The sequence below is a fragment of the Chelonia mydas genome, chromosome 3 (genome assembly GCF_015237465.2).
Source record: "Chelonia mydas isolate rCheMyd1 chromosome 3, rCheMyd1.pri.v2, whole genome shotgun sequence".
NCBI classification, from domain to species: Eukaryota; Metazoa; Chordata; order Testudines; family Cheloniidae; genus Chelonia; species Chelonia mydas.
In genome coordinates, this window is record NC_057851.1 from 119989779 (window position 1) to 120016840 (window position 27062).

Genomic DNA, 27062 nt, shown 5'->3' on the forward strand with positions numbered 1-27062 from the left:
TTAAAACAAGAGCCCCCAAACATGTAAATGTGTTATTCTTATAACCAAGCATTTAGAATTGGTGAAGGGTTGACAAGTATAGTTAATTTCTACTAAGAATAAGATCCCGCTCTATAAATAATCCAAAACTGAATTTGATTCATATAATAGAGAGACTGACTGATTTAATTGTAATAAACTGTAAATGGTGTTGCACAGTTGACAAACCTGTGTGTACTGTAGAAGGCCAGGGACTTGGCAGAGGATGTATCACAGGTGTTCTGGTATCTTAAAAAGGTAGCTTACGTTGATTATATACTCCACAAGAAATGTTAATCCTGATAATTTTTCTGAATGTTTTTATCAAAACCAACTGTCACATAATTTATATATAAAATTTTAATACCATTTTAATCAAAATTGCAATCAGTATCAAAAATGCTTTAAGATTCTGTGTTTTTTTCGTATACCTGTAAAGTGGTGAGATGGTGCCACATTAAATATTTATTTTATTTTTTTTTTTTGCTTATATTTGCAACAGCAGTTTTAATTTAAACAAAATCCCACTTAGCAGAATTTTGAAGAAGTTCAGGGAACATGTGGTCTCATTTAAGTTACAGTAGTAATTTTTTAGTGTTTATAAACTGTATCCTAAATGATAGGCCATAGAAACCATTTTTATTATGTGAAGGTAAATCAACCCATGATACAGATCATTAAAAATATGCTATCTGTGAACATTACACCTACTGGATTTCATTTTATGAAATGGCACAAATCTGACTTTGCACTGAATACCTTTCTCACTTTCATCTCCTCTGCCTTAGTCAGAATGGCAACAGTACAAAAACTCTATCAAACCTCAGAATTTATTAGATATGATTAAGCTGTTGAACAAGTCTTAAAAATTGTACTACTGTTAAGTGGACCAAGTTTGGTGAAGGAGAATGTGAAAGAGAATGATTAAAGAAGGAACAGCTCAAGAACATTGGGAATGATAACTTTCCACTTGAGAACTTTTTTATGTTTTACTGTAATTTTTTTGTTTTTGTTTGTGTTTTTTTTGTTTGTTTTTTGCAAAAGAAAATAGTATTTACAGGTGGCTTCTTTTAAAATATAAAAATATAAAGCAGGAATGTATATGAAATGTCAGATTTTATTGTATTTGCAGAGTATTAGCTTTGAAAATGAATAAAGAAAGCTGTCTGTAGTTTTAAAATGCCTTATTAGTATCAATTAGATACTTTCTCTATTTTTTGATGTACTTAGAGCTTTTGAAGTATAGAATTTAAAATGGCAAGACTTTTACAGTGTTTACATGCAAGTGCATTTTAAAAGTGTCCTATGTGTAAAATAGTATTTTCAACAGGAAAATGCTGGCTAAAGTAATAGGCTTAGCCTTTACCTGGTTTCCATGATGATGCCTACACTGCTAGACCACAGTTTAGTATTGCTTTGTATCATGAGGCCAAGAAATTCCATGTTGTTTGTAAATAGAATAATTGAAAAGCAATAAAAATTTTATTGAACAAAAGAAACCTTGTTTGGCCCATAGTTTATGTTAACCCAAATTGTTTATGAAAATTCAGATTCCTTAGATTCATTTCTTTTAACAAACAGTTATTAATAATCACATCCATCATTAATAGTTGCTTTAATGCTTGCACCTGGGGAAATACTAATGCTTAATAGCAGTCAGATACTGATTCTTTGCGCTGACTGTTTCAAAATTCTTTTACCAAGTTCCAAAAACTGTTCATTGTTTTTGTTTTCCAGTTTCCTTCATCGACTGCTACTAACCATTAGTTGTTAGTTGTATTTTATTTCTATTTTTTCCTGTTAACCAGTTTTGTGGGAGTGGGCTTCTCCTTCACATGTTCAAATCATGATACAAGGCTGTCATGATTTTATTGCATTCTGTAGATGGTGTCAATCAGTGCGTCAGAATTAAACATGCTTGTTTTTTTATTAGTTGTGATTAGTTTTCATGTTGTCATTAAGCCGTCACTAGCTGAAACTAATCTCTTCTCTATCTTTTCTTTCTCTTTTTTGTTTTTTTTATTTTGATTTTTTGTTTTTGTTTTTGTTTTTTGTTTCTAACCACCCAGCCGCCACCGGCAACTAACCTATGACCTTCTGACCTCTGAACTCTTCACCCAATGATGACCTGACCATGCCTGCCTGCTGATCAGTTAACTGGTAATCGCCTTTGCTTGCCTGTCTTCAGTGCAGCGAGCTGAGGCACTTGTCCGTTCGTCTTACCATCTAACAAAAAAGACAAAGAAATTGTTGTCCTCCAACTCAGCTTTTTTTTCCTGTTTGGGTGAAAGTGGTTCTAGAACCTGCACTGAATAGTAGTAAAGCAATAAGGTCCAATTCATCCCTCAGCACTGATCATCCTTTAGTGTCCCACCCTAAACGAACGGTAAGAAGGCCTCACTTAAGTGATGGAGACAGATGTCCCTTAACTACCCGATGACAGAGGCAGTTACTGTGAGCGACTTCTAGGAATCTTTTTCTTCTATAATGAAGTCAAAGCTCTCTTTGAATGTACTGTGTGATGATGCATCATGCATGAACCTTTGGTCAGGGATGTCATTGGTGAAGGGAGTCCAAAAAGTATTCAAAATTTGACTTGCTGTTTAGTCACTACCAGTGCCCTCAAAGGGCAAAAGTTGCAGCCTTTTTTCTATTGCCTGCCAAATTGGATGTTTTAAAAGAACGTGTGCCATGAAAGATAGATTTCAATGAATTTTCAGAACTATGTTAATGCAAAGAACAAAACAGCAACACTATGACAGCAAAATCTGAGTTAAGATTACTTTAACCGTATTTAAACTTTCGTAAAAGATTACATGAGAACAAGGTACATGCATTATGTGTCACGTTACTGGGCAAACTGTTCAAATATTTTTTTTTAAACCTCCCTGTATAGAAAAATTTCATTAAGGATGTAAAAGCCATGCTTGCCTATTTGCTGTATACATGTAATGAAATTGTAGATAAAGTGTAGTCCATTGAAACAAAATGAACAAAAAAGTAGATACTTTTACTATACAAGGGTGCTGGTGCAGAAAAAATATATTTTTGGAAATGTAGCATTTTATACTTTCAAGTGTTATTAAAAAAGAAAAAAAGAACAAAGAAACAACCCTTTATTTCATTAAATGATTTTTTCTGGTGGTTGTCAAGAAACAAAAGACCAAAAGAGCCTTTTTGTCTTTCTTTTTTATTTTTTAAGTATTGGAATAAGTCTAAAGAAAAGGAAGTGCCTTATTTTCTTCATGGTCATTTAGTCAAATGTCTCGTATAATCAGCTCCTCCCTCAGACAACAAGTTAATGCATGCCACTTAGTCGCCCAGTATGTGAAAAGAAGCTGGGAAAGGAAGACAAATGAGTTGACCGTTTGAAATACCTGATTTTTGCCATATTAGCATGATGCAACTTTGCCAAATCTTATAATGTGAAATGTTGGATGATTTTTCTATCAAATGCTGGCCCCCATTAGTCTTGCAACATTTTCACCATCTCAAACCATAGTTAACACATATTTTGTTTCATGTACTTGCTCAATCTAAACCAAAGGGTTCTGACTCATTCTAAATCAGAGCATTAGTTGACAAATGTTTATAAGGCAGCAAGTGCTCCTTTTTGTTCAGGGGATGGCGTGGAGTTGTCTTGATTTGAAATATTGACAAGTATATCAGACCTTATACTTGTCCACAGAAAAAAGTTTGGTGGATAATGAAGTTGAACATGTTTAACTTTTTTTAAGTCTGACCTAAGCATGTCCCAGTATTTTGTAAGCAGCTCCCACGGTGTCAAATAGTGTATAAGATATTCATTTCTCATCAGCCCCTGCTTGATTAATATTGATTGTTTGTTGCTTTTTATTCAAAAGAAAAGCAGGAAAGACTCATCAACTATTTTTTTAAAAATTCATCTATAGTTCAGTATTATCTTTAAGCGCCACATGAAATTAATCTAGCTAGACCAGCATAACAGCTGAGAAGCTTTTTTGAAAGTGTTGAATTCTGAAAATATTGAGCAAGTATCAGTTTGCTAATGGCTCAGTATTAGACTTGGCAAATATCAGGTGATAATTTATTTTCCCTCTTGTCAACTTATTCTCCTCCTGCAAACCTTCATAGCTTCCAAATCAAAGGTCAATAGTAAGCTAAGAAAGAGGGCTTATGGTTTAAGCACCTGTATGGTGACCTCATCTAACATCTTGTCTCACCTGGAAACAATTATCAGTTTATTTACTATGCAATAGACATTCATCCTTTTGTATTCAGCTAGCTTTTGTTTATCGTGCCACCAGCTTTGTCTTCCTGTTACACATACAGTTGTTTTGACTTAATTTACAGTATATATGCTGTGCCATTTTGATTTGTTTGTTTGGTTGAATAAACCTGCGACACTCAAACATTTGAAAAGAGATTTGCTAAAACAATACCAGTATTTGATCCAGATTTCATCTCAACTATGATAAACCTGGACATTTTAGATGTTTATCAAATGGGGGAAAGTTAAGTGTATGAAATAGAAGTGTGACATGTAATAGTAATGTTTGCTCTGAATGAACAAACTTTTGAAAACATAGTTGACAAAATTTTGGATCAACTTAAAAAAAAAGCATGACTTTTGAAATCTCTGAATGCCTTGGTTCTCAGTATTATAATTCTTTACTGAATTTTTCTTTATTAAAATATGTAGTTTTAAGACTTCTTTCTGACAGTATTATGTAATTTTTTTAGAGTGGGTAGATGGGAGTGTCGCTTGTATGTAACAGTACAGATGACATGTATTTGTCTATTCTTTATTATCTTAGTATTTTCATGCTGTGTATGTATCATAACCAACCTATTGCCTATGAGAAACATGTAAGATAATGTATTTACAGCCATTGTTACAAGTTTATAATGTATTTTTCTATCTTGTTTTATATGTATGTTATATAAAACATTCAATTTTTTTCCTGATTGAGAAAAAAAGGATACAAAAATGCAAAACCCACAATTTTGATAACTGAAAATTGCCAATTGTTTTGCAGTACTTTATTATATTGGGAGTGTTGTCTTTCTTGGGCTTTTAGTTAGCTACTGGATGAATACATTAGACATATTTGGGTTTTAGTTGGGTTTTTACATAGCTTGCATTTTAATTCTTTGGTTCTTTGCTGTTTCTATTAACCCATAGCATTATTTTAATAAATGTTATAATATCAACCTACTAACTCTGGACTATGTCTGTTTATTAACCATTACGTGTTTAATTAAAATAAACAAACAAAGACGGAAGAATGTAAAGTCTTGAGTTACTGGACTAACCCTGAAAAACGTGACCACAGATAACACATGACTTGTATTTATGTTGTTTGTCGGCTGACATTCTGCACACTACTGTTAAATTGGCTTTTGGTCATTCTGGCCTTTACCTTGGGGGTAGGTAGAGTAGAGATGGGAACAAAGTAGTAGTATTTGAAGCATTCTTCTTGTAGTCTTGCCACTTGCCTTTTAGCATCTGCATTACTAATTCCACACGTTACTTTTTCTTTCTCTAAAATAATCACTGTCAGCTCACAGCAAAAGAGCAAAGATGCCAGTATATTGGTAAATCATGTGATGGTATACCCAGTTTGATTCTTTGTTGAACCATTTTGACGTCACAGTAAATCTCATTGAAATTTGCCATTCGTTACTTAAAGCACCTGATTCGGTGTCACACATCTTGTGACTCTCTTCTATTTTGTATAAGCACACATTACTACTGGACTATATTGTTTGTGTATATGAAGCAAGGGACCGATTTTTTTCCTCCGGCGTCACAAAGATTTTCTTTCAGATTGCTTTATTTCCTATTTGACATACTCTTTATGTAACTTTTTTTGTACTTCTGTAGTCTGTCATTATCACCTAGCTCAGGGGAGTACAACTTCTGAAAAGCCAAAGATCAAGCTGGATCATTTCCTAATGACTACAGAAAGTACAAAATACTAAACCTGTTGTACTAGATTACTGAGAAATAGCCATTTCAAATACCAGGGCTCTTTACCTGTGATCTCGATCCCTGTGGATGATCGTAGCAACACGAATGCAGAGAATTAAATGGTGAAAACACAGTAGTAAATAAATGTTGTTTCTGAGCTTTTATGCAAATGACTTTTACAGAGGAAACTTCATATTAAAATTTTCTACTATTTGAAGTCTTGTTTGTAGCCTGGTTAGGTCTCCCAGATTTGTGATCTTAAATATACAATAATTGCCAGCTGTTGCCTTGGGAGACCCGTGATGCACATCACTTATTTCCCTGATATAGAGAGTTTACATTTCTGTGAACTAACAATCTACTTGCCTGGGAATAAAAATTCAGATGAGGAATCAGCATCTGTTCAAAACTGGGGGGGGGGGGGGGTTCCATTCGTTATAAGTTTTAATTTACATCTCTCAGAATCCTTGTAATAAAGTTTTTATTTTAAAAAGTGAAAAGTTCTCACAATTTTTTAAGAAGTTGGTTTTAATTTTATGTAGAAAAATTGGATGTAGCGCTACTTAGTAGTGTGTGCATTAATTTGCTGGGCATGTTGATATACAACTAGATTTTTTTTTAATACCCATTTAAACGTCTAGTTTAACTTACAGAACTGTACAGATGCAAATAGAGAAAATTGATACATCTAGAACAAGTTACACATGTACAAAAAAAAGTACTTTTGGGGGCCATTCACTGCTTATTCTACGAATGCATTGCTATCCAAAAATTCAATGAGACCGGGGGGGGGGCTCATAGTGGATAAAATCAGAAACTTATGATTCAAGTAATGTGACATCACGTCTATGAATTTAGAGTTATATTGAAAATGCTCAAAATGTTTGAGACAGGACAAGTGTTTAAACTTTGAGAAGTCTACAAATTTTATTCAAACTTCCTGGGTGGGACTAGACTGGTTACAATTTTATGATAGCAAAATATCTTTGTTCCAGCGGCAATTAGTTGGATGTTTATGATACAGCTTCATGATCTTTTATTATCTATGAACTACTGTCATAGTTTGCCCACTGTGGGCATTTTCATCTCATTCTCAATTATACATAGTAATGAACATTTGCCCAGAAGAGAACTGGGGTTTTGGTTTTTTAAACTGAAGGAAAACAATAAGCCTTAAAAGCAAAATAACTCTTTTTACACAAATTAATGTGACTATTGAACATAAGTGCGGGTCTCGATGTACATAGCTAAGTGCTTAACTAAAAATATTGTCAACTATAAAAAGGCAGCAGTTTAAGATGAATTTCTGCCCCTTGAGCTTGATAACTTCAGTGTTGCTGTACTGTTAAAGTTTTTTGTGTGTTTAATTCTGGAGGGGCAAAATGTCTTTCAGATTTTAAAAAAGGCATGTATTCAAGCAAAGCTACAGCACCAGTTCCTTCCAGCAAAATGGAGTCAATCTAAATAAGTATATTTGTATTTACATTTAATTTACATTTTTATGCAAATGTAAATAGAAGTACAAGAAAACCCTTTTAAATAAATACTGGATGAAGCAATATACTTTTAAAAAACACTTCAGAAGATCGGCCTCTTGGAGAATAATCTTACTGTGCATCAGACCAAAACATGTTTCATAGAGAGTCCCCAAAGACACACTTAAAGTATCTTTTGTGCAGATATTTAACCAGTTTTAGATTACTAATCACTATTTACTAATATACTATTTGAACAGATCTTTTAACAAGTTAATGTGTAAAAATCCACTTATACATAATATAACAAGCTAAAATTGCTTCATTTCCAAATCACACCCTTTAATCTATGGGGACCACTGGAAAGTTTTCTGCACTGCAAAATGCTGTAGGAAATGCACACTAAGGTATGTTGCTATCCAATAAAAAAGAATGCAGAAAAATACAACTGTATGAAACTTTCTTATGTATCTGGATAATTAACGAGCACTCTAAATGGCACATTACACAACGAAGTCCTTGTAACGCTTTTTACAAACATTCCTGAGGTGCAAGTGTGTAATTGTATTTGGAATGCCTAGTTTATTTGTAATAGATCTTTGATATAGAGATATGTTTTGTGAAATAATATATTAATGGTGTAGTGTTTTTCAATTAAGCATATGAACCATTACACTGACGTGGTAATCAATGTTGAATCAAACTGGTTAACAAAAGCACATTGGTCTCCTCCTTCCTGTGTGCCTGCTCACTGATTGCAGGTGGTATAGTTCCACATTGGAGGTGGGTCTCATGCGCAGCAGATGGTTACTTGCTGTATTAGCTTCTTGGTGCCAGCAGTTTGGGTGTCCATGGTTGACAACAGACTGCACTGGGAGAAATTTGACTCTCAGGGCGAAAATTAAGTTGCATCTAAAAAACTATTAGAGAAGAGTGAATAGAATATATATCCTTTCTGACTTGTATTGTGGCAATTTGTGTGAAACATTTACGGTTTTGTTTGTACAAAATAATGTATTTTGAGGGGGAATATAGACATTGCCAAAACACATGTAAATAAAAACACCAAGTATGGCTGTACATGATGATGTGCAATAAAATAACTGGAAAAAGTGCATGTACTTTATCCTCAAAAGCCAATTGGAAGCTACCGATGCTGCAACTATAGTTTTATTTTCTGAAAAGTCACATTTTATTCTGTATCTAAACAGCAGAATAAAGAATCTACATTTTTCACACTTCACTGTTCATTAATGCTGTTAGCAATGTTATGAGAGAGGTTGCTTTTTGAAGTGATTTAAAATTTTGTTATGATCCGACTACCTGGATATCACCTTTTACGGAAGAATTGCTGTTGTATTGCTTTGGTTACAATTAGAGACCAGTAAAAGTTAATGAGTCCATATTCACGCATACAGTATACAAACACCACCACATCTGCATTTGGATTTGCAAGCACGCTAAAACTGAGCAACTTGGATTCTACCAAATTCTGAAAACATTATAGTTGCTTGAATATTATAATTACCAGACTGTTAGTCAACATAAAAGGAGACAGACCACTATTGTTTTAACTCAAGCCACTATAAAGTTCTAGCTCTTTACAATGGCCACATGCACGTAAAGGAATGGTTTATCACTCTGGCATCCGCAAAGTGGATTTTTCACCAAAAAATGGTCTCTGTCTTAATATTTTTCACTGAATACATTTATGCAATTATCTCTGGATTTCGTATGAAGTCATTTGAGTACTGTGTAAATTATGTACAATTGTGTAAAGGAAAAGCTGGTTCAGCACAACACACAGGACTTATCTACACTTAAAATGCTACAGCAGCACAGCTGCACCACACTGCTGCGCATCTGTCATGCTTCAATGTAGGCACTACCTACGCCAACAGGAGGGGTTCTCGCATCTGTGCAGGTCATCCACCTCCAAGAGAGGCGGTAGCTAGGTCGATAGAAGAATTCTTCCATTGACCTAGCCGTGTCTGCAGTGAGGGTTAGGGCAGCTCAACTACTCCATGCGGGTGTAGATATTTCACACTCCTGAAGGATGTAATTAACTTTCTAGGGTAGACCAGGTCACAATGGGTGAAATTCTGTGCTGTCTCCCCCAAGAGGAGCAGCATGAACTCACAGCCAAGACAAGACATGGGGAGGACAAAGGTGCCCCCTCTGTGACCTGTGGATCCCAGGCTGTTCCAGGATCTGGAAAAGCCTGCCATAACTAAGACAGACCTGGGGTCATCTCTTAATTATTGTAGTCTCCCCATGCTATCTGGAATCCCTGCAATGCTGCAGCCTTGCCCCCTACCCTAAGCCTGTGAGGCAGCTTTGTGGCTGTCGTCTTTAGCTCCTGCACAGAAGGAGTCCATTAACAAAATCCATCATTGGGGGGGGGGAGGGGAGACGGTCATGTTTGTGCTATGGATGCGGTAAAAAAAATACTTATAATACCAGCATTCTGTTGTTTTAGGCTGTCCAATAAAATTAGACATGGAAGCTGATGAGTGGAAAGTTACTACCAATACATTTTATTGTACTGCACTAGGAACAGTCCTGTATCATTAAACCTCTGTCTCCTTCATTAGTGTTTCGGTACCTATGCGGGGTGCTAAACATTCATTTTCTAGAGTACTCCCGAGTACTTTACTAAAAGAGTAAAGCTATTGTAACTATATTGTGGGCAAAAATAATACTCGATCATTTTCTGTATGAAAATAAAGTGAAGCATAATGCTCCCCCTTCTCAGTAATCATCACTGCTCATCAGAGATGACTGCCCTTTTTGCTGCTCTGGGCTACCAGAATGAAGCACAAAGAACCATTGTCCGTTGCCTTCTCTACATCTGCACCATGAGCTCAAATAGTCAAAGTATCTGTGCTGCTGTTCTCTATTGAGATGACTCTTCAGTATGACCAACCACAGCAGTTTAAAACTCATGAGTGCGCCCCCCCCCGCCCATCATGCAGTTTCATTAAAAATCATGGTATTTTTAAAATAATATAGTTTGTGTTCTTTTTATTTGCTTTTTTTTGGGGTCAGTAAGTTAAGGCCCCTTTTTAAAAAAAAAAAAAAAAAAAAAAAATGCAGCTAGAAAGCTGAACGAACACCTAACACAAGAACCCAGGGTCACCCAATGAAATTAACAGGCAGCAGGTTTAAAACAAACGTAAGGAAATATTTCTTCACACAACACACAGTCAATCTGTGGAACTCATTGCCCGGGGTTGTTGTGAAGGCCAACAGTACAACTGGCTTGAAAAAACTTGATAAGTTCATGGAGGATAGGTCCATCAACTGCTATTGGCCAAGATGGTCAGGAATGCAAACCCTGACTCTGTGTCCTGAAACCTCTAGACTCCTAGAAGCTGGATAATGGGATGGATCACTCTAATTGCCCTGTTCTGGTTATTTCTTCTGAAGTATTTTGCACCAGCTACTGTCGGAGGGAGGGTACGGGGCTGGATGAACCATTGGTGTGACCAGGTATGGCCGTTCTTCTATTCTTAACAGCAATGGATTTTGCAACAGGGGCCATTTAGGAATATGTTTTGTTGGTTCCCAGTCCTCTAATGGGACAGGAGCACCCTTCCAAAACAGCTGCTATCCTCCATGTTTGCACATACATGACTCCAGTTCCTGTTACCAAGACAAATCCGTGGAGAACTGATTATCAGTGTTATGAATTCTGGTGAACAGACTGTTGAACCTATGGTATGAAAATGAAAGTCTAGATGGCTTGTGTCTGTAAATGTGTGTTGTATCATAAAAGGTATTTTGTTAACACAGGAGAGGATAGTTGGGGGAATATTAAAAATGCAGGATGAGTGGCAAGACCATTATTAGATATTTATATTACAGTTGGACCCCTATGCTCCAATCAGGATCTTGGAATCACTTTTAATCAGCAGGTGTCATCGTACTAGGTGCATTACAAACACGTAAGATGATTCAGTACCTGGCCCAAAAAGGTTACAGTTTAAATTCTTTAATCCTACCATTTGGTATGATCTGTTGCACCGGTGTAGTTTAGATTCTTTACAATAACATGGTTTGATGCATGTGAATAAGAAATGTGAATACAAAATGTTCTTGACCAACATATGCAATGCACATGTTAGAAAATCCAGGTTAGAGAAGCAGATTTAGCAAGCTCTGTTGGAAGACAGTCTTTTTAGAAGATCAAATTTATTTTGAAAATAGTAAAATTCCACTAAATCCTTCCACCAGATCCCTTCTTTTTCAGTGCTGGTTTCTCTTCCATTTCCTAGTCTTTCACAAAACTTTGAAAACTACCTCTAACTCTCAAGTCCACATTTTCAAGTCCTCATAAAGTGTATAGATTCAGGCTATCAGTTTTTATCTGATAGTTGCTTGTGCTGTGTGCCAACAACAGGTCCCAATGTTTTTATTGTTAAGAGTCCTACATCACCAGCTTCTCAACATCCCCTAAAATCCTGGTGTTTTTAGGCCTTGAGCATTTTGTGCTTTTCTTAATTTAAAATAATTGTATCTGTAAAATAGTTGCTGTGTTGACAGCCTTGGAGATTGAAGTCTTCTATGTATTTGAAGAATACGCACAACATTACAGAAACAGGAGAAGAAAAATCTTTTACATAATTTTATCCAGCAGCGTTCAACCTGACCCTATGTTGAAACAGAAAAAGTTTGTGACTCCATCCCATCAGCCATAAAGAAAGCAAATGTGGTCAGGCCCCACCTCCCAGTTTGAGCTGTTCATGACACAGGTGAGAACCCCTGATCTAATCTAGCCCCCCTCGGAAATAATCCCAGTTCCCTCAGCCTCTTGTCATAAGTCATGTGCTCCAGTCCCCTAATCCTTTTTGTTGCCCTCCACGGGACTCTCTCCAACTTTTCCACATCCTCCTTGTAGTGTGGGGCCCAAAACTGGACACGGTACTCCAGATGAGGCCTCACCAATGTCAAATAGAGGGGAACGATCACGTCCCTCGATCTGCTGTCAATGCCCCTACATATACATCCCAAAATGCCATTGGCCTTCTTGGCAACAAGGGCACACTGTTGACTCATATCCAGCTTCTTGTCCACCGTAACCCCTAGGTCCTTTTCTGCAGAACTGCTGCCGAGCCATTCAGTCCCTAGTCTGTAGCGGTGCATGGGATTCTTCCATTCCAAGTGCAGGGCTCTGCACTTTGTCCTTGTTGAACCTCATCAGATTTCTTTTGGCCCAATCCTCTAATTTGTCTAGGTCCCTCTGTATCCTATCCCTATGCTCCAGCGTATCTACCTCTCCTCCCAGTTTAGTGTCCTCTGCAAACTTGCTGAGGGTGCAATCCACACCATCCTCCAGATTGTTAATGAAGATAATGAACAAAACCGGCCCTAGACCGACCCTTGGGGCACTCCGCTTGATACTGGTTGCCAACTAGACATGGAGCCATTGATCACTACCCAGTGAGCCCGACAATCTAGCCAGCTTTCTATCCACCTTATAGTCCATTCATCCAGCCCATACTACTTTAACTTGCTTGCAAGAATACCATGGGAGACCATGTCAAAAGCTTTGCTAAAGTCAAGGAATAACACGTCCACTGCTTTCCCCTCACCCACAGAGCCAGTTATCTCATCATAGAAGGAAATTGGGTTAGTCAGGCATGACTTGCCCTTGGTGAATCCAAGCGGACTGTTCCTGATCACTTTCCTCTAAGTGCTTCAGAATTGATGCCTTGATTTTCCAGGGACTGAGGTGAGGCTGACTGGCCTGTAGTTCGCCAGATCATCGTCCTTCCCTTTTTTAAAGATGGACACTACATTAGCCTTTTTCCAGTCATCCAGGACCTCCCCCAATCGCCACAAGTTTTCCAAAGATAATGGCCAATGGCTCTGCAATCACATCAACCAACTCCTTTACCCTCCTCGGATGCAGCACATTCGGCCCCATGGACTTGTTTTCATCCAGCTTTTCTAAATAGTCCCGAACCACTTCTTTCTCCACAGAGGGCTGGTCACCTCCTCCCCATGCTGTGCTGCCCGGTGCAGTAGTCTGGGAGCTGACCTTGTTCGTGAAGACAGAGGCAAAAAAAGCATTGAGTACATTAGCTTTTTCCATATCCTCTGCCACTAGGTTGCCTCCCTCATTCAATAAGGGGCCCACACACTTTCCTTGACCACCTTCTTGTTGCTAACATACCTGAAGAACCCCTTCTTGTCACTCTTAACATCCCTTGCTAGCTGCAACTCCAAGTGTGATTTGGCCTTCTTGATTTTGCTCCTCCATGCCTGAGCAATTATTTTTATATTCTGCCCTAGTCATTTGTCCAAACTTCCACTTCTTGTAAGCTTGCACACCATATGCCTGAGTCCAGAGATTTTTAGTAAGTTTGTCAGTCTGCACATGCACAGTTGTTCTCCTCATGCTCTGAACTAAGGACGTAAGGGACAGTGCCGAGTGGTGCCTCTCTGGTTCCTTCTTATCGCCACATGGCCAGAGTCAGAATCTTGTGTCCACAGCATCTTCCATCAACTGTAAATAATTTTAGTGGTTTACTCTTTTAATTTTAATTACTAGTGTAGTTAGTTAGTTAGTTGTTTATCCCTGCCCCAGAGAAACTTTCCCTGGCAAACTTGGGTTATGCCTAGATTCCTGGGATTCAAGAATTGTGTTTTCTGCACCTGCTCCTTTTCAATGAGCAGCAACCCCCAAAGCTGTCTTCCCTGCTTAGGTGAGGCTCACATCTCAGCAAAGTGCATCATTTCCTCCCAGAACACATCCAGGTCAAGAGCTAAAGCTTAGAAAACATCTGATGGAGAAGACCATGAGACCTCAATCAAATCTGGACTAGGGATATTGAGGTCAATGTACAGGGAAATCATCAGGCAGTGCCCCTCTGAATACAAGATCTGGAGATGAGGCTAAGAATTCAAAGCCTGGTTCAAGATTTTACAGACCTCCTAACACATCGTTTCTTAGTTGTCTCTTTTCCAAGATGAAAAGTCCCAGTCTTTTTAATCTCTCATCACGCAGAAGCTGTTCAATACCTTCCCATAATTTTGGTTACCCTTCTCTGCACCTTTTCCAATTCTAATGTATCTCTTTTGGGATGGGGTGATCAGGACTGCATACAAAGTGGTTAAATCCATCTTCAACAAAGTAGAAAGGATTCTACCAGGAGATACTATTCAGCTAAGTGGAAGTGTTTCTCCTCTTGGACACACCACCACCAGTTATCTCCAAAGTCTAGTGGGTTCCCTGTTCTAGAGTATCTATTTACTGGTAAGATCTCTCTATTAGTTTCCTATGGGTTCATTTAGCAGTACTCGATAACCACACCATTTTTACTCATCCCACAATGACTAAATTCCTGAAGAGGCTTCTTATCTTCCCATCACTGGTGAACCCAACACTTCAATGGGATCTCAACTTCATTCTTTCATCTCTCTCCATACCTCCATTTGAACCTTTATCCACATGCTCTAAGTCCCATCTCTCGATGAAAATTGCCTTCCTAGTTGCTAACACATCAACTAGAAGAGTCAATGAGCTGGAAGCACTCATGGCAGACCCACCGTATATACCGGAGTTGTCACAACACATTTTTGGTGGCCTCAGAGTGCAGCAACCAACTCTTGCTTGTGGCCGCACTGACAATTTTTCCTAAAATACTTAACTTTAGGAAAAACAAATAAATATGCATGTATACGCATCCAGATTGTTGTAATTTATTTATGTAGGAGTCTTTTTGCAGACTTAATAAAAATAATGCTGTGAAGAGTGATATTTGTATGTTTGTTTAATATCACTTTTCACAGCAAGCCTTGACAAAATAAGTCCTGGATGCAGGGGTAGAGGGTGAGGCAGCAGGGGCCAGGGAGGATGGATGGATGGGAGGCAGCACAGGCAAGGGGCGATGTATGGAGGGCCCTGCTACGGCGTGATCGGAGGTGTGGGTTGGCGCCTGGGGCTGAGTTGGTGCTTGCAGTTGCGTGGCCAGGGCCGAGGATCAGCACCCACTGCCATGCAGCTGGGGGTTGGTACCCAGAGCTGGCACCTGCTTTTGTGCGACCAGGGCCAGAGGTCAGTGCTTGGGATCCATGCCTGCTGCTGCACATACAGGGCTAGAAGTCATTGTCCTGGGCCAGCACCTGCCGGAGTCTGCGATTGGTACCCGTTGCGTGACCAGGGCTGGGGATCAGCGCCCATGGCCAGCACCTGCTGGAACCCAGGGTCGACATCCCGGAGCAGTGCTCGGGGTCAGTGGCCAGGGTTGGGGGTCGGAGTGTGCAGCTGGGGTTTGACTGCCACCAGGGTTTGATGCTGGCACTTGGGGTCTGCGCCTGCTGCCACACAGCCACGTCTAGGGTTTGGCATCCAGAGGCGGCAGCCACTGGAGCCCAGGGCCGGCAGCTGCTAGAGCTCATGGTCATTGATGAGGGCTGGGATTGGAGCACACAGATGTGGGTCAGCGCCTGGGGCCAGCTGCTGCTAGCAGGATTGGGGGTCAGCACCACATGGCCAGACCTGCAATCGGAGCCTGCCGCCGCATGACCAGGGTTTGGAGTTTGAAGCCCAGTGGCTGGAGCCCTAGTCTGCAGCCAGGCTCCCTAAGTCCCCGCTGCACAACCACCCCAGGGCTGAAGTGGGAGCCCAACTAAGTCTCTGTCCCCCCTCCCAGGTAGAGAACTCACCTTGCTTCTTCAGCGTTGTGCCCCACCTTTGTCCAGAGATGTGCAGAGTGGAGCATCCAGGAGCAACAGGGAGGAAGAAAGAGGGGCTGATGCTTTGCCACCCCCTGCATCACCGCCCAAGAAAGTGTCGTGGCCACAGGGAAAACCCCTGGTGGCCGCATTTGAGTAACTGTGATATATACTACCTTTCATAAAGAAAAAGTCTCTTTGATCCTACTCAAAATTCATCCCTAAAACAATTTCAGAGTTTTACAAGTTAAGCCATCCACCTACCGATATTTTCCCCCAAACTGCATGCTTCTGATGAAGAGAGAAGTCTTCATTCTCTAAATCAGTGGTTTTCAACTTTTTTTCATTTGTGGACCCCTAAAAATTTTCAAATGGAGTTGCAGACCCCTTTAGAAATCCTAGACCTAGTCTGCAGACTCCAGATTGAAAACCACTGCTCTGGATATCTGAAGAGCAATGGTCTTTTACCTACAAAGAACAGAAGTAATCATAAAGACACCTTGACTTTTTGTTACCATAGCAGAGAGATCAAGGGATCAAGCTAAATCTGCACAAGGCTTTCTAAATGGATGTCTGGCTGTATTTTGCACGGTTACCAACTAGCTCAGATTCCCTCCCCCAAGTGGTGGTGAGGGCCTATTTTATTAGAGTGCAAGCAACTTCTGCTGCATCTTTGTGAGATGTACCCTTACTAGAGATATGTAGAGCAGCGACCTATAGCCCCTTACACACCTTCACAAGACATTCAGCTTTGGTCCAGTCTTTTACTACAGAAACAGCTGTGGGAACAGCAGTATTACAGTCAGCCAGCAGGTCTGTGTCCTCGCATCCACCTCCTGTTTACTGTTTGCGAATCTTCCATGTGTGGAATACACATAAGGACTATCACTCAAAGAATAAATGGAAGGTATTTCCCTATAACTGGAGGTTCTTCAAAATGTGTGATCCCGATCTGTATTCCACTAACCGTCCTCTATGCTCTCGGCCACAGATCATACTGGATTTGAGGTAGGAGAAGGAACTGAAGAGGCACCCCTTATACCCTTGGTTCAGAGTACAAGGAAAACAACTGCACGTGTGCAGACCAATGGGCACCACTGACTAAAATCTCTGGACTCTGGCACATGGTGTGCCTACATACCCACATGCGGAAACAGATAAGGCCAGCACTTCTCAAAGAACCTCCAGTTACAGGTGAGTAACCACTTTTTTTCACTATATATTTGCTAAAATTTAGTAAAATCCTAGTGTGGCAGTTTGTAGCTGTCCCACATATTCACAAGTTGGAGTAAACGGTTCACCTCAATCTATGAAAATGTGAGACACCTACAAACTCTGTTGGCCACCCTAGGATTTTACCACCTGTTTAATGTTGTAAAAAAATCACCTTTTTTATAGTGTGCATGTACGTCAGAGGTCTGCATGTGCATCCTGACCTGGTGCCTCATTGCAGCATTCTGTAGAGAGTTGAACTTCTGGAGAATGGGACACTGACAAAATTGATCCAGGGGACACAGAGGACAGGGGGAAACAATAGGAGATATAGCATGGTGGGGTAGGGCCATGCAGAGCACTGGATGGGACACTGTGTTGTGGGAGATGCAGAGGGGTACAGATCTCTCTGGAGTTTGAATCCCAGTTGCTAAGGGTAAAGGAAATCAAAGGCATCCAAACAACTTTTCCCATAAACTTAACCAAACAAAAGAAAAACTAAGTGCTGGTGGATAATTGAATAGAATATCACCATCAGGCAATGACTTCATATTAAATATAAACACATCCATCAAATAATAGAACACACAAGTTCAACTGTTATACATTTTTGTCTACATTTAAATGTCTAGACTAGGATTTATAAGTGGGCTTTTAATTTGACCAGCAAGCATGTTAGAAATATACATTGCCTCATCTATACTAGAGTTTTAGAACAAGAGCAGTGGTTCTCAAACTATGGGTCGGAACCCCATTTTAAAGGGGTCAGCAGGGCTGATGTTAGAATTGCTGGGGCCCAGGGCCAAAGCCCAAGCCCCACCACCCAGGGCTGAAGCTGTGGACGTCAGGGCTTAAGTTACAGGCCACAGCCTGGGGCTGATGCCCTTTGGCTTTGGCCCTCCCACCCAGTCCAACAGTGCTTGGGTGGGCTCAGGCTTCGGTCCCCCATTCTAGGGTAGTGTAGTAATTTTCGTTGTCAGAGGGGGTCGCTGTGCAATGAAGTTTGAGAACCGCTAAACTAGAGGGCAAGGATGGTTCTGCCGTTAGGGCATCAGCCTAGGACTTGAGAGACCAGGATTCAAGTCACTGCTTTGCCACAGGCTTAATGTGTGACTTTGGGCAAGTCACTTAGGCCCACATCCACAAAGGTACTAAAGCACCTAAGCCCCAGAGTTAGGTGCCTATATCCCAGTATTACATTCTGTGATCCACAAAACACGCGCCTAACCCTGGTAGGCCTCTGTAAGCACTCACACCTATGTTTTCAAGGTAAAAGTTCCCTCAGTGCCTGTGTTCCTGCCTCTGGGCGTGCACACTAGGCCTCATTCACGGCTAGCCTTAGGGAAAATGGCACCCTGGACAAAATTGGATTTTGGTGCCCCTGCCCCTCCACTGCCCATGGCCCTCACTGTTTCCCCTTCCCCCCACACCATTACCCTTGGCCTCGCTTCCTCCCTGGGCTCCCCCCCGAATGCCCCCCATCCCTGCTGTCTTCCCCCCATTGCTGTGGAAGGAACCTCCTCATCCTACCTCATCATGCAGCTTTCCTCGGTTTCCATGCCCTCTTGGCCAGCGTCCCTTGTTCTCGTGTAACAGCCCCCTACCCCCGCCCTTTGGGAACCCCGGGGGTAGGAGCAGGAAGGCGAGTTGAGGAAGGGTGGGAAGAAGGGGCAGAAAGGAGGAGGGGGTGGGAGTGGAAGGGAGAGGTGGCTGGATGGGGCAAGGAGGCGGGAGGGAAGAGGAGGATTGCACTTTGCTGGCAGTGCCTGGCTTTTAATGATCCCCCTCTGGTGGGAGGGGCTCTAGCAAGAGCACAAAAGCATCATCCCTGTGTGTGCCATGCAGTTGGAGGTTGTGCTGCAGAAGGGCCAGCAGCTGGTGCCGGCCTGGGTCAGGGGAAGCGCCCTCCCCCTTCCCAGAATGCCCCCAGCTCTGCTTTGGCAATAGTGGTCCTGCTTGGTGTCCCATCTGTGTTGTGGGGCCTCTGGTGTTGTCCAACTGAAGCACGGTGAAGGGCAGGGCTGGGGGCGGAGTGGGAGGCCAGGTCTGTAGCCGGCTTTTGCCTCTTGACCACAGTGCCCCCACCACCATGGCGCCCTGGCTGGTTGCCCAGGTCACCCACCCCTAAGGCCAGCCCTGGCCTCACTGTAGATGGCCAAACACTTATCTCCCACCTAAGCCTCAGTATGATTCACAATCCAGGGGAAGATAGATAGGCAGATGTCTATCTAAAGTGGGGCCTGATCAGGTAGGTGTGCTCAGAGACCACCTACTGATCCAAATGGAGGAAGAGGACCCTCTGGTCATGATCCTTATAACTTTTAGTCCCGTGGTTAGAGCACTTATTGGGATTAGATGACCCAGCTTCAATTGCCCCCGCTGTCTGAGGGAGAGAAAGGATTTGAACAGGGGTCTCCCACTTTCCAGATAAGTCCCCTAAGCACAGAGCTATGGGATTTCTGTTGTGGGGCTCCCTCTGTGTCTCCTGTTAAAGCTGTTACACTCTGTTTAAATGATAAGTCATTGGAGCAGGGGAACTGAACTCTGGGTCTCCCAGGGGGGTACCCTAAATGTCAGGCGACTGAGTCATTCTCTTGCTCTCTTTCTGGGCCATTGACTCTTAAGTATTTAGCTAAAGTGAAATGGCTTCAACAGGAGAGACTGAGGCGGGGGAGGTCCCACAGCAGATTATCCCATAGCTCAGTGGTTTTGGCATCCTGCTGGGAGGTGAGAAGACCCTTGTTCAAATCTTGTCTCTCCTTCAAGCAGAGTGGGGAATTGAACCTGGATCTCCCCGGGAATGCTCTAACTACTGGACTAAAGGTTATAAGTTATGTGGTGATGGTGGACACACCACTTCTTGTGGAAGGAGCCTCACTCATTCTTGCAAGAAATGAGTAAGCCACCTGACCCCAAGGGAGGAATTCCCAGTTGTGGATGGCTAACAGAGACAGAGGTCTATCTCTGAGATAAGGGAGGGGCTTTGTCATCATCTCGTATTGTCTAACTTAGGTAATTCCCTGTCTAGCCTACTGCCTTTTGTAGATCCCATTCTTAGGCACCTATCTGTCACCATTCATTGTATGGGGAGCCTAAATCCTAATGCAGGCTTTGTGTATCACTGTTGTTCCTGTGATTTTCTAAGTGCCTAAAAGTTAGGTATTGCAACACTCAGCCTTATGAAAGCAGTGTCAGGATGAGCTCCACCCTGACATCTGGTGGTGAGGTGTGGCAAGTTGTGGAAAAGAACTTTAGGGGCTGATCTCATTTGCATAGGCACACCCACCCTGCCTAGAATGAGGCCATAGCTGCCCAAATAGTCACTTTGGCTGCTGTGGGATCCCCAGCGTCTCTGTTATTGGGGCAGGAAGAATAAATTGTTATTACCCTGATTATGGGAATCAAAGACAGTGGAACTGTACTTGGCCTTTTGTTATGATGGAGGGACTCACCATCAACAAAGTAGCACTCGCTAGGCAAGGGTCATGGGTTCCAAAACTCTGTGAATTGAGAGAGGTTGGGGACAAGTATTAATACTTGGTGGCATGAGCCCCTTGGTGAGGGCCTTACATGCTAATTGTACTTCCTCCTCTCTCCACTGTGGAATATCAGAGCTAATTTTGATTTCATTAGGAGTCTAGTTACAGGCTGCTGAGCTCACTTTGGGCTAATGGTGCACCAGCACTGAGGCTCCCCTACTACAAGCTGAATTCACCAAAGAGCTGAACTGACTAAGAGCTGAAATCACTGAGTGTTGTGTTAAGTAATGGGGGAGCCTGAAGATATATTGTGGAGAAGTTTGCAGGATGGCTGGAGTGCCTTGTGGACAGGCTGGTGGAGCAGTTCATAGGAGGGCGGGAGCTCTGGTGGGACGCGGAGCAGTTCGTGGGACGGCGGGAGCTGCTTGTGGGCCGCGGAGCGGAGCCGAGCGAAGCAGTTCGTGGGGCGGCTGGTGGAGTGGAGGCCTATGGAGCTGTGGGGCGGTCAGCTTCAGATCATGTAAGGTGCCTTTTACCCCCGCCCCCATCTCCACCCAGGTTGGGAGGTAAAGCTCTGCAGATAAACTTTTGAACTTTGGGGCTGCCCTGACCAGGGACAGAGACTTTTGGGTCATTGGACTTTTGGGACTTTGGGTGATTTGGGGTTGCTGGACTCAAGAACCAAAGGGAAACGGCATGCCCCAATTTGCTTGGGGTGGGTTTTTTGCTCATGGGTTGTGTTATGAATCCTGTTGGTGGTGTTTCCCCAACATAGTGCCACATTGTTTCTCTCTGTTATTAAAAGGCTTTTTGCTACACTCAGACTAGGTGCTTGCGAGAGGGGAAGTATTGCCTCTTGGAGGCGCCCAGCGGGGGTGGTATATATTTGTCCCAGGTCACTGGGTGGGGGCTCGAGCCGGTTTGCATTGTGTTATTGGAATGGATCCCCTAGATATTGAACCCGGCCCTTGTTGCTGCTAACTCTGACGGGCAGAAGGGTTACACTTACAAGGCCTAAGTCGCTTTGTGGGCAGGGGCATTAGTCTCTCTGTGCTTCAGTTCCCCATCTGTAAAAGGGGGGGTAACAGAACTTCCCTACTTGACAGTGGTGTTGTGAGGATAAATGCAACAATGATCCTGAGGTGCTCAAATACTGTGGTGACAGGGGCCATATAAATACCTTAGATACTGTTAGCTAGCACAATCTACATCACCCTTAAATCTTAGTATAGGCAAAGCCAAGGTGTAAGAAGGTCATACAGTCTTCATGACTAGTCAAGACCTGGTCTCAGCTCAAGTTGCCACAATAGTGTCAATTAGTACCAGAGCTGGCTCTGTTCCTATCTCTGCTCTTACCGCTACTGGTTTAGTGTGAATTGTTTTCTAGCTTTTCACAGAAACCATGTCTCTGAACGTATAAAGGGAAAGATGAGAAGCAGCCTGCAGGGAACAGAGGGTGTCTGGGTTTTTTGTTTTTGGCTAGGGAGAAGGCAGAGACAAGCTCTGGAAAGAGCAGAGCATGTCAGCTGCATTCATCAGAGCCTTCCGGAATAGACAAACTGGATTTATGACAAAGGCTGCTACTGGATCTCAGGATTTCCCAGCGCTGAGTGAATGACAGCCATGGCAGTGCTAAGGTAGCTAATGCAATGCTTTTCCCTGTGGAGCAATCATAATCAAACAGCAAAACAACAAGACCAATCATATTTGCCACTGATTTTCAGGGAAATAGATCGCTGTTCAGAATACCTGTTTGCGCCATTAGTCTACAGAGCACATTGAAAGTCCCAGATATTTTTGTCTGCTGAAATTGTAGAGCTTTGGGATGGAGAAAAGCAAGGGACTACAACTCCCATAACACCTTCCCCTTCTGCTCTGCCCTTTCCCCAGGCCCCGTAAGGGGAAAGGTCTTGACCCAGGCAGCAGCCAGGCTGTGTTTGGGAGTTGGAGCTGCATGGTGGCAAGGTGCTGGAGAGAAGCCCTAGGCAGTGTGGGCAGAGGTTCAGGTAGAATAGGCTGTTACAGCTGGGTGCAGGTCTGTGTGGGACTTACGGGGAAGCGGCAGTGGTTGGGCAGGGAGCCAGTGCAGAGGGGCCCCAATGAAAGACACTAATTGAGTGTAGCTTGGAAACAAGCAAATGCTTATTTGCTTAAACTAGGATTGCCAACCTGCAGGATTGTCCTGGAGTCTCAAGGAATTAAAGATGAATCTTTAATTAAAGATAATGTCATGTGATGAAACCTCCAGGAATTCATCCAACCAAAGTTGGCAACTCTAAAAGAGACTGGACTGAAGAGGGCATCCCAGGCCCTAGGCCTGAAGAGCCCTTTCTCTTGACTGGGCTTCCCCAGGGACCCAACCCAGAACCACTGTTTTTCACTTGGAACTGTAACTGTTTAAGCCTCTGTACCCAGGGTACCTGCAACCTTTCCCCCTCCTGCCACCCTAGTGACATGTCTTTTCACTTAGTCACATGTCTGCGTGGTTATTGGGACCCACCTGGCCTTGCTGCTGAGGCCCCTGCAGTGCTTGCCTCTGACTTGCAGTACACCTGCCATGCTACTGACCCCCTAAGGGTTTGGGGTACTGGGCAGTCACAATAATTATCGCTTTTGACTAACTACATTTTCACTAGAGTTACCTTAATGCAAAGTGCTCTATAGGTGTGCTACAGCAGTGGGTCTCAATCTGAGGTCCAAACCCCCCTGGGGGGCCACTAGCAGGTTTCAGGGGGGCGCCAAGCATTGCTGGCATCAGACTTGGTAGGGCCCAGGGCAAAAACCCAAAGCCCCGCCGCACGGGACTGCAACTGGGGTCTCCGAGCCCCACCACCAGGGGCTGAAGCTGAAGCCTGAGCAGCTTAGCTTTGTGGTGCCCGCTGTAGCATGGGGCCCTAGCCAACTGCCCTCCTTGCTAACCTAACAGCGGCCCAGGTTTTTATATGCAGAAAACAGTTGTGGCACAGGTGGGCTGTGGAGTTTTTATATCCTCTTTGGGGGGAGCTCAGAAAGATAAAGGTTGAGAACCCCGATGCTACAGCACATGGTAAAAGCAAGGGACAGAAAAAAATCAATGCTGAGTGAGCCAAGGTCCGCCGCTACAGTATAACAGAAGGATACAACTGCAGCATGACTGGGTGGTGGTGAAGGGAGGAGAGAATCCGATGTCTATGTTAAATATATCTTTCCCCTCAAGGATGGAAATTGAAGATCAGGCTTACAGGTGTTTTTTAAACAAGTATCCTGTAGCTGGATTACCTTTGTCCACCGAGCTGTCTCTTCCTTTTGTCGTGGCTCTGTGTGTGAGAGTGAACGGGAGTATCAAAACTAGCCCTGCCATACAGCCACGTGATGCTCTTCTGCCTCAGCTATCAATTTTTAAAACCGATCTGCCTTTAAAATGATTAATTTTTAGGCAAAAACAGCAGCACTTTTAGCCTAAGGCTGTGCCCATGCAGAATGTTATGGCACATTTTTTGTGAGTTTTTGTGGCAGCCTTTTGTATTCATGGGTTACCTTTACTTGATAAGGGCATATTGAAGTTTTCAAACTAGAGCATCTATTAGCAGACATGTGGAAAACAGAACAAAAATGACAATAATACCACAGACCCCAGGTCGTATGTCAAACCCCACTCTTTGAGGCTCTGTCCTAGTTCACGTCTCTGCACATAAGGCATCCGAAAGCTCCTTTTTTTCTGGCGAGCAGCAGCAAAGTGAAAACTGACTGGAGAGCTGGGCTTTTATTTGCTCACTCAGGTCTGTCTGTCTTTAAGAGTTGCATCTTTGATAGTAAACACCTACTTTCAATTAGTCACCATAAACTCCACAGTCACAACAGCACAAGAACAAGTCTGATCCATACTCCCAGCCACCTCCACATGGCTTCATCGGAGCCTTGAAATTAACTATTTCGGTGCTGGCAGGGAAATGGCTTTTTTAAAAAAGAGGGAGAAACACACCAATGAATAAAATAAAGTGAATCATCGGATTTTTTTAGTAAATAATACTCTCCCTGGAGCAGTTTCTCCCTTCTCATTCTTTTCCTCCTCGCATTTGCTGCTGTTACTCATTATGGGCCTGATTGTGCAACCCTTACTCATGTTAGTGAGCCCTGAGAAGAGTACTTCTGTTGAAGTCACTAGCACAGGTTCTGCAATCGGATCCTCTGTTATCAGACTTATTTAGAGGGTATGTTCTTCTGGGCAGGGACCTTGTTTAAATTGTTTTCTTGTCTGTGGAGTTCCATGCGCATCCAGGGTGCTACGCTGTTCTCTCTCCCTTTCTACACACCCTCTTCCAACCATTGAAGGAATGAGGGTAGCTGCCACTTTGCTGGCCAGCACAAATACCAGTGCCTTGCTCCTTTCAAGGGCCAGTTTGGTCCATTAGCAATGTTGTTTTGGTTCTGAGGTGCCTCTTACAGCCAGGCATCCCATCAAACATCAGTGGGGTTGGGAAGGGGAGGCACACATGCAAAAAAGAATAAAAGGATACATCCGTGTGGCTGATCAGCAATGAAAGCGGAGTTAAGGTCCTTGTGAGGCAGATGTTTCATTTACCTAGTCTAGTCAAACAAAAGCATGGTAAATCCCTAGCTTGATTTGATTTTAAGAGGTGTTCAGGGAAAGGCCTTCCTATGCTGTCACAGTTTCCTTATGAGTAAACTGTGTTTGTTTAAAATAAATTTTTATCAGTCATAATTGTGAAAACTCTGGGACAAAACCCTTGTGTTTTATCCCTGAGATTTCTCTACGTTGTCACTGCTGCTGAGATATTTCATCTACAAAAATTTTAAAATGTAATCACACCAACTGCGATGTGTCTGTAATGTGGAGAAAATACTGTGCCTCCTTTCTGTATTGCTACCTATACAGTTGCATATAAATAGCACATTTGTTTCACATTGTGAAATCATGGCTAAAAAGTCATGCCAATAATGCTGTAACTCTTTTCCCCATCAGATCTAATACACCTGCAGTAAATAAGAGATCGCTTATGCTCCACCTTTAGGGTGAAATTAATCTCTGTGCAGAGGTCCAGCACAAGGTGTAGGCACCACTTCAATCCAGTTTAAGCCCTTATACAGATACCCCAGTGATGGATTTAAGAATCTAGATAGATATGTATTCTGTTCATAAGCAAATAACTAACATCTTTATGAATCAGATAGGTATGAAATAGTCTTAAAATGAGTGATCTGAAGACAATTTTACATTGTTATGCATGTACTTTTGCTGAGCCACAAGGCTGGTGAAGCCATGAAATATTAATAGCCATGCAAATTTCTTTGCTGTGACTCAAGCTTTGCTATGTTCCTGACCCTTGACTTCCATTAATCATCTCCTGGGTGTGTGGTCTGCTACTATTCTGAGATATCTTGTGAACAGGGACAAAGTAATTACTTGATCCCTGGCTGCTGCAATAATATTTCTGATTGCAAAAAATGGAGTGGGACACTTCCTCCCTGGATTGAAACAAAGCCAATCTGGCTGCTCCAGAAGGTTTCTGGTGACCTGAATGCAGATCCACCATTTACTTAACTGTGGGTTTAAAGCCAGCATTATTTGACTCTCTTAAACCACTCATTTCTCCCTAAATTAAACATGAATGATTTCTAATCCATTGTTTTCTTCTCCCGCTAGCTTTGTTACAGGCTTCCTTGTAAACAAGACTTTCCAATTCTCCCCTGTGAGCCAAAAAATAGTTATATCTTTGGTCTCCTCTCTATAATTTCCTTGCATTAATAATCCAGGCTCCTCTAAATATTTGGAAATGTAATCAATGTATCATAGTTAATCGACACAAACCAAGCCTTGTCCTGAACAAAGCAATGACATAGGAATAGCCATACACAGGGTCCATCTAGCCCAGTAGCAGCCGGTACCAGGAGCTTCTTCAGAAGAAGTTTCAAGGATCCTTCACTAGGCAGCTGTGGGATACTCTGTCCCTATGAAGGTCTCATCCTGAGCCTTAATAACTAGAGACTGGTTTAAACTCTGAAACATGAGATTTTTCCCTCCTAATCCTCATTTTGTTACCATTAATTATTATAACTCTGGTTAGCCATATAAATGTCCAGTCCCTTTTTGAATTGTGCTATGGTCTTTGCCTCAGTGGCCTGTTGACACATTGACTCTGCCCACATCTGGATTAGAACCATGCTAGCCACAAGAATAAATTATTAATTAATAACACTGGGTGTCAGCTGCAATTTTAAAGAATTTGATGCCCCCCAACCGTT

The 27062-nt window shown here is 42.2% G+C and overlaps 1 protein-coding gene across 10 annotated transcripts in view; it reads left to right on the forward strand.

Annotated features, from left to right (window-relative positions):
• The window catches only part of QKI (QKI, KH domain containing RNA binding), a 313946-nt gene extending 308727 nt beyond the window's left edge, over window positions 1-5219 (forward strand). For all 10 annotated transcript variants that reach the window (XM_007071087.4, XM_043544312.1, XM_037895127.2 and 7 more), the window contains one exon: window positions 2088-5219. In XM_007071087.4, the coding sequence (XP_007071149.1) occupies window positions 2088-2104 (17 nt within the window). In that variant the 3' untranslated portion in view covers window positions 2105-5219. The remainder of the gene's footprint in view (window positions 1-2087) is intronic.
• The last annotated feature ends 21843 nt before the right edge of the window (window positions 5220-27062 follow it).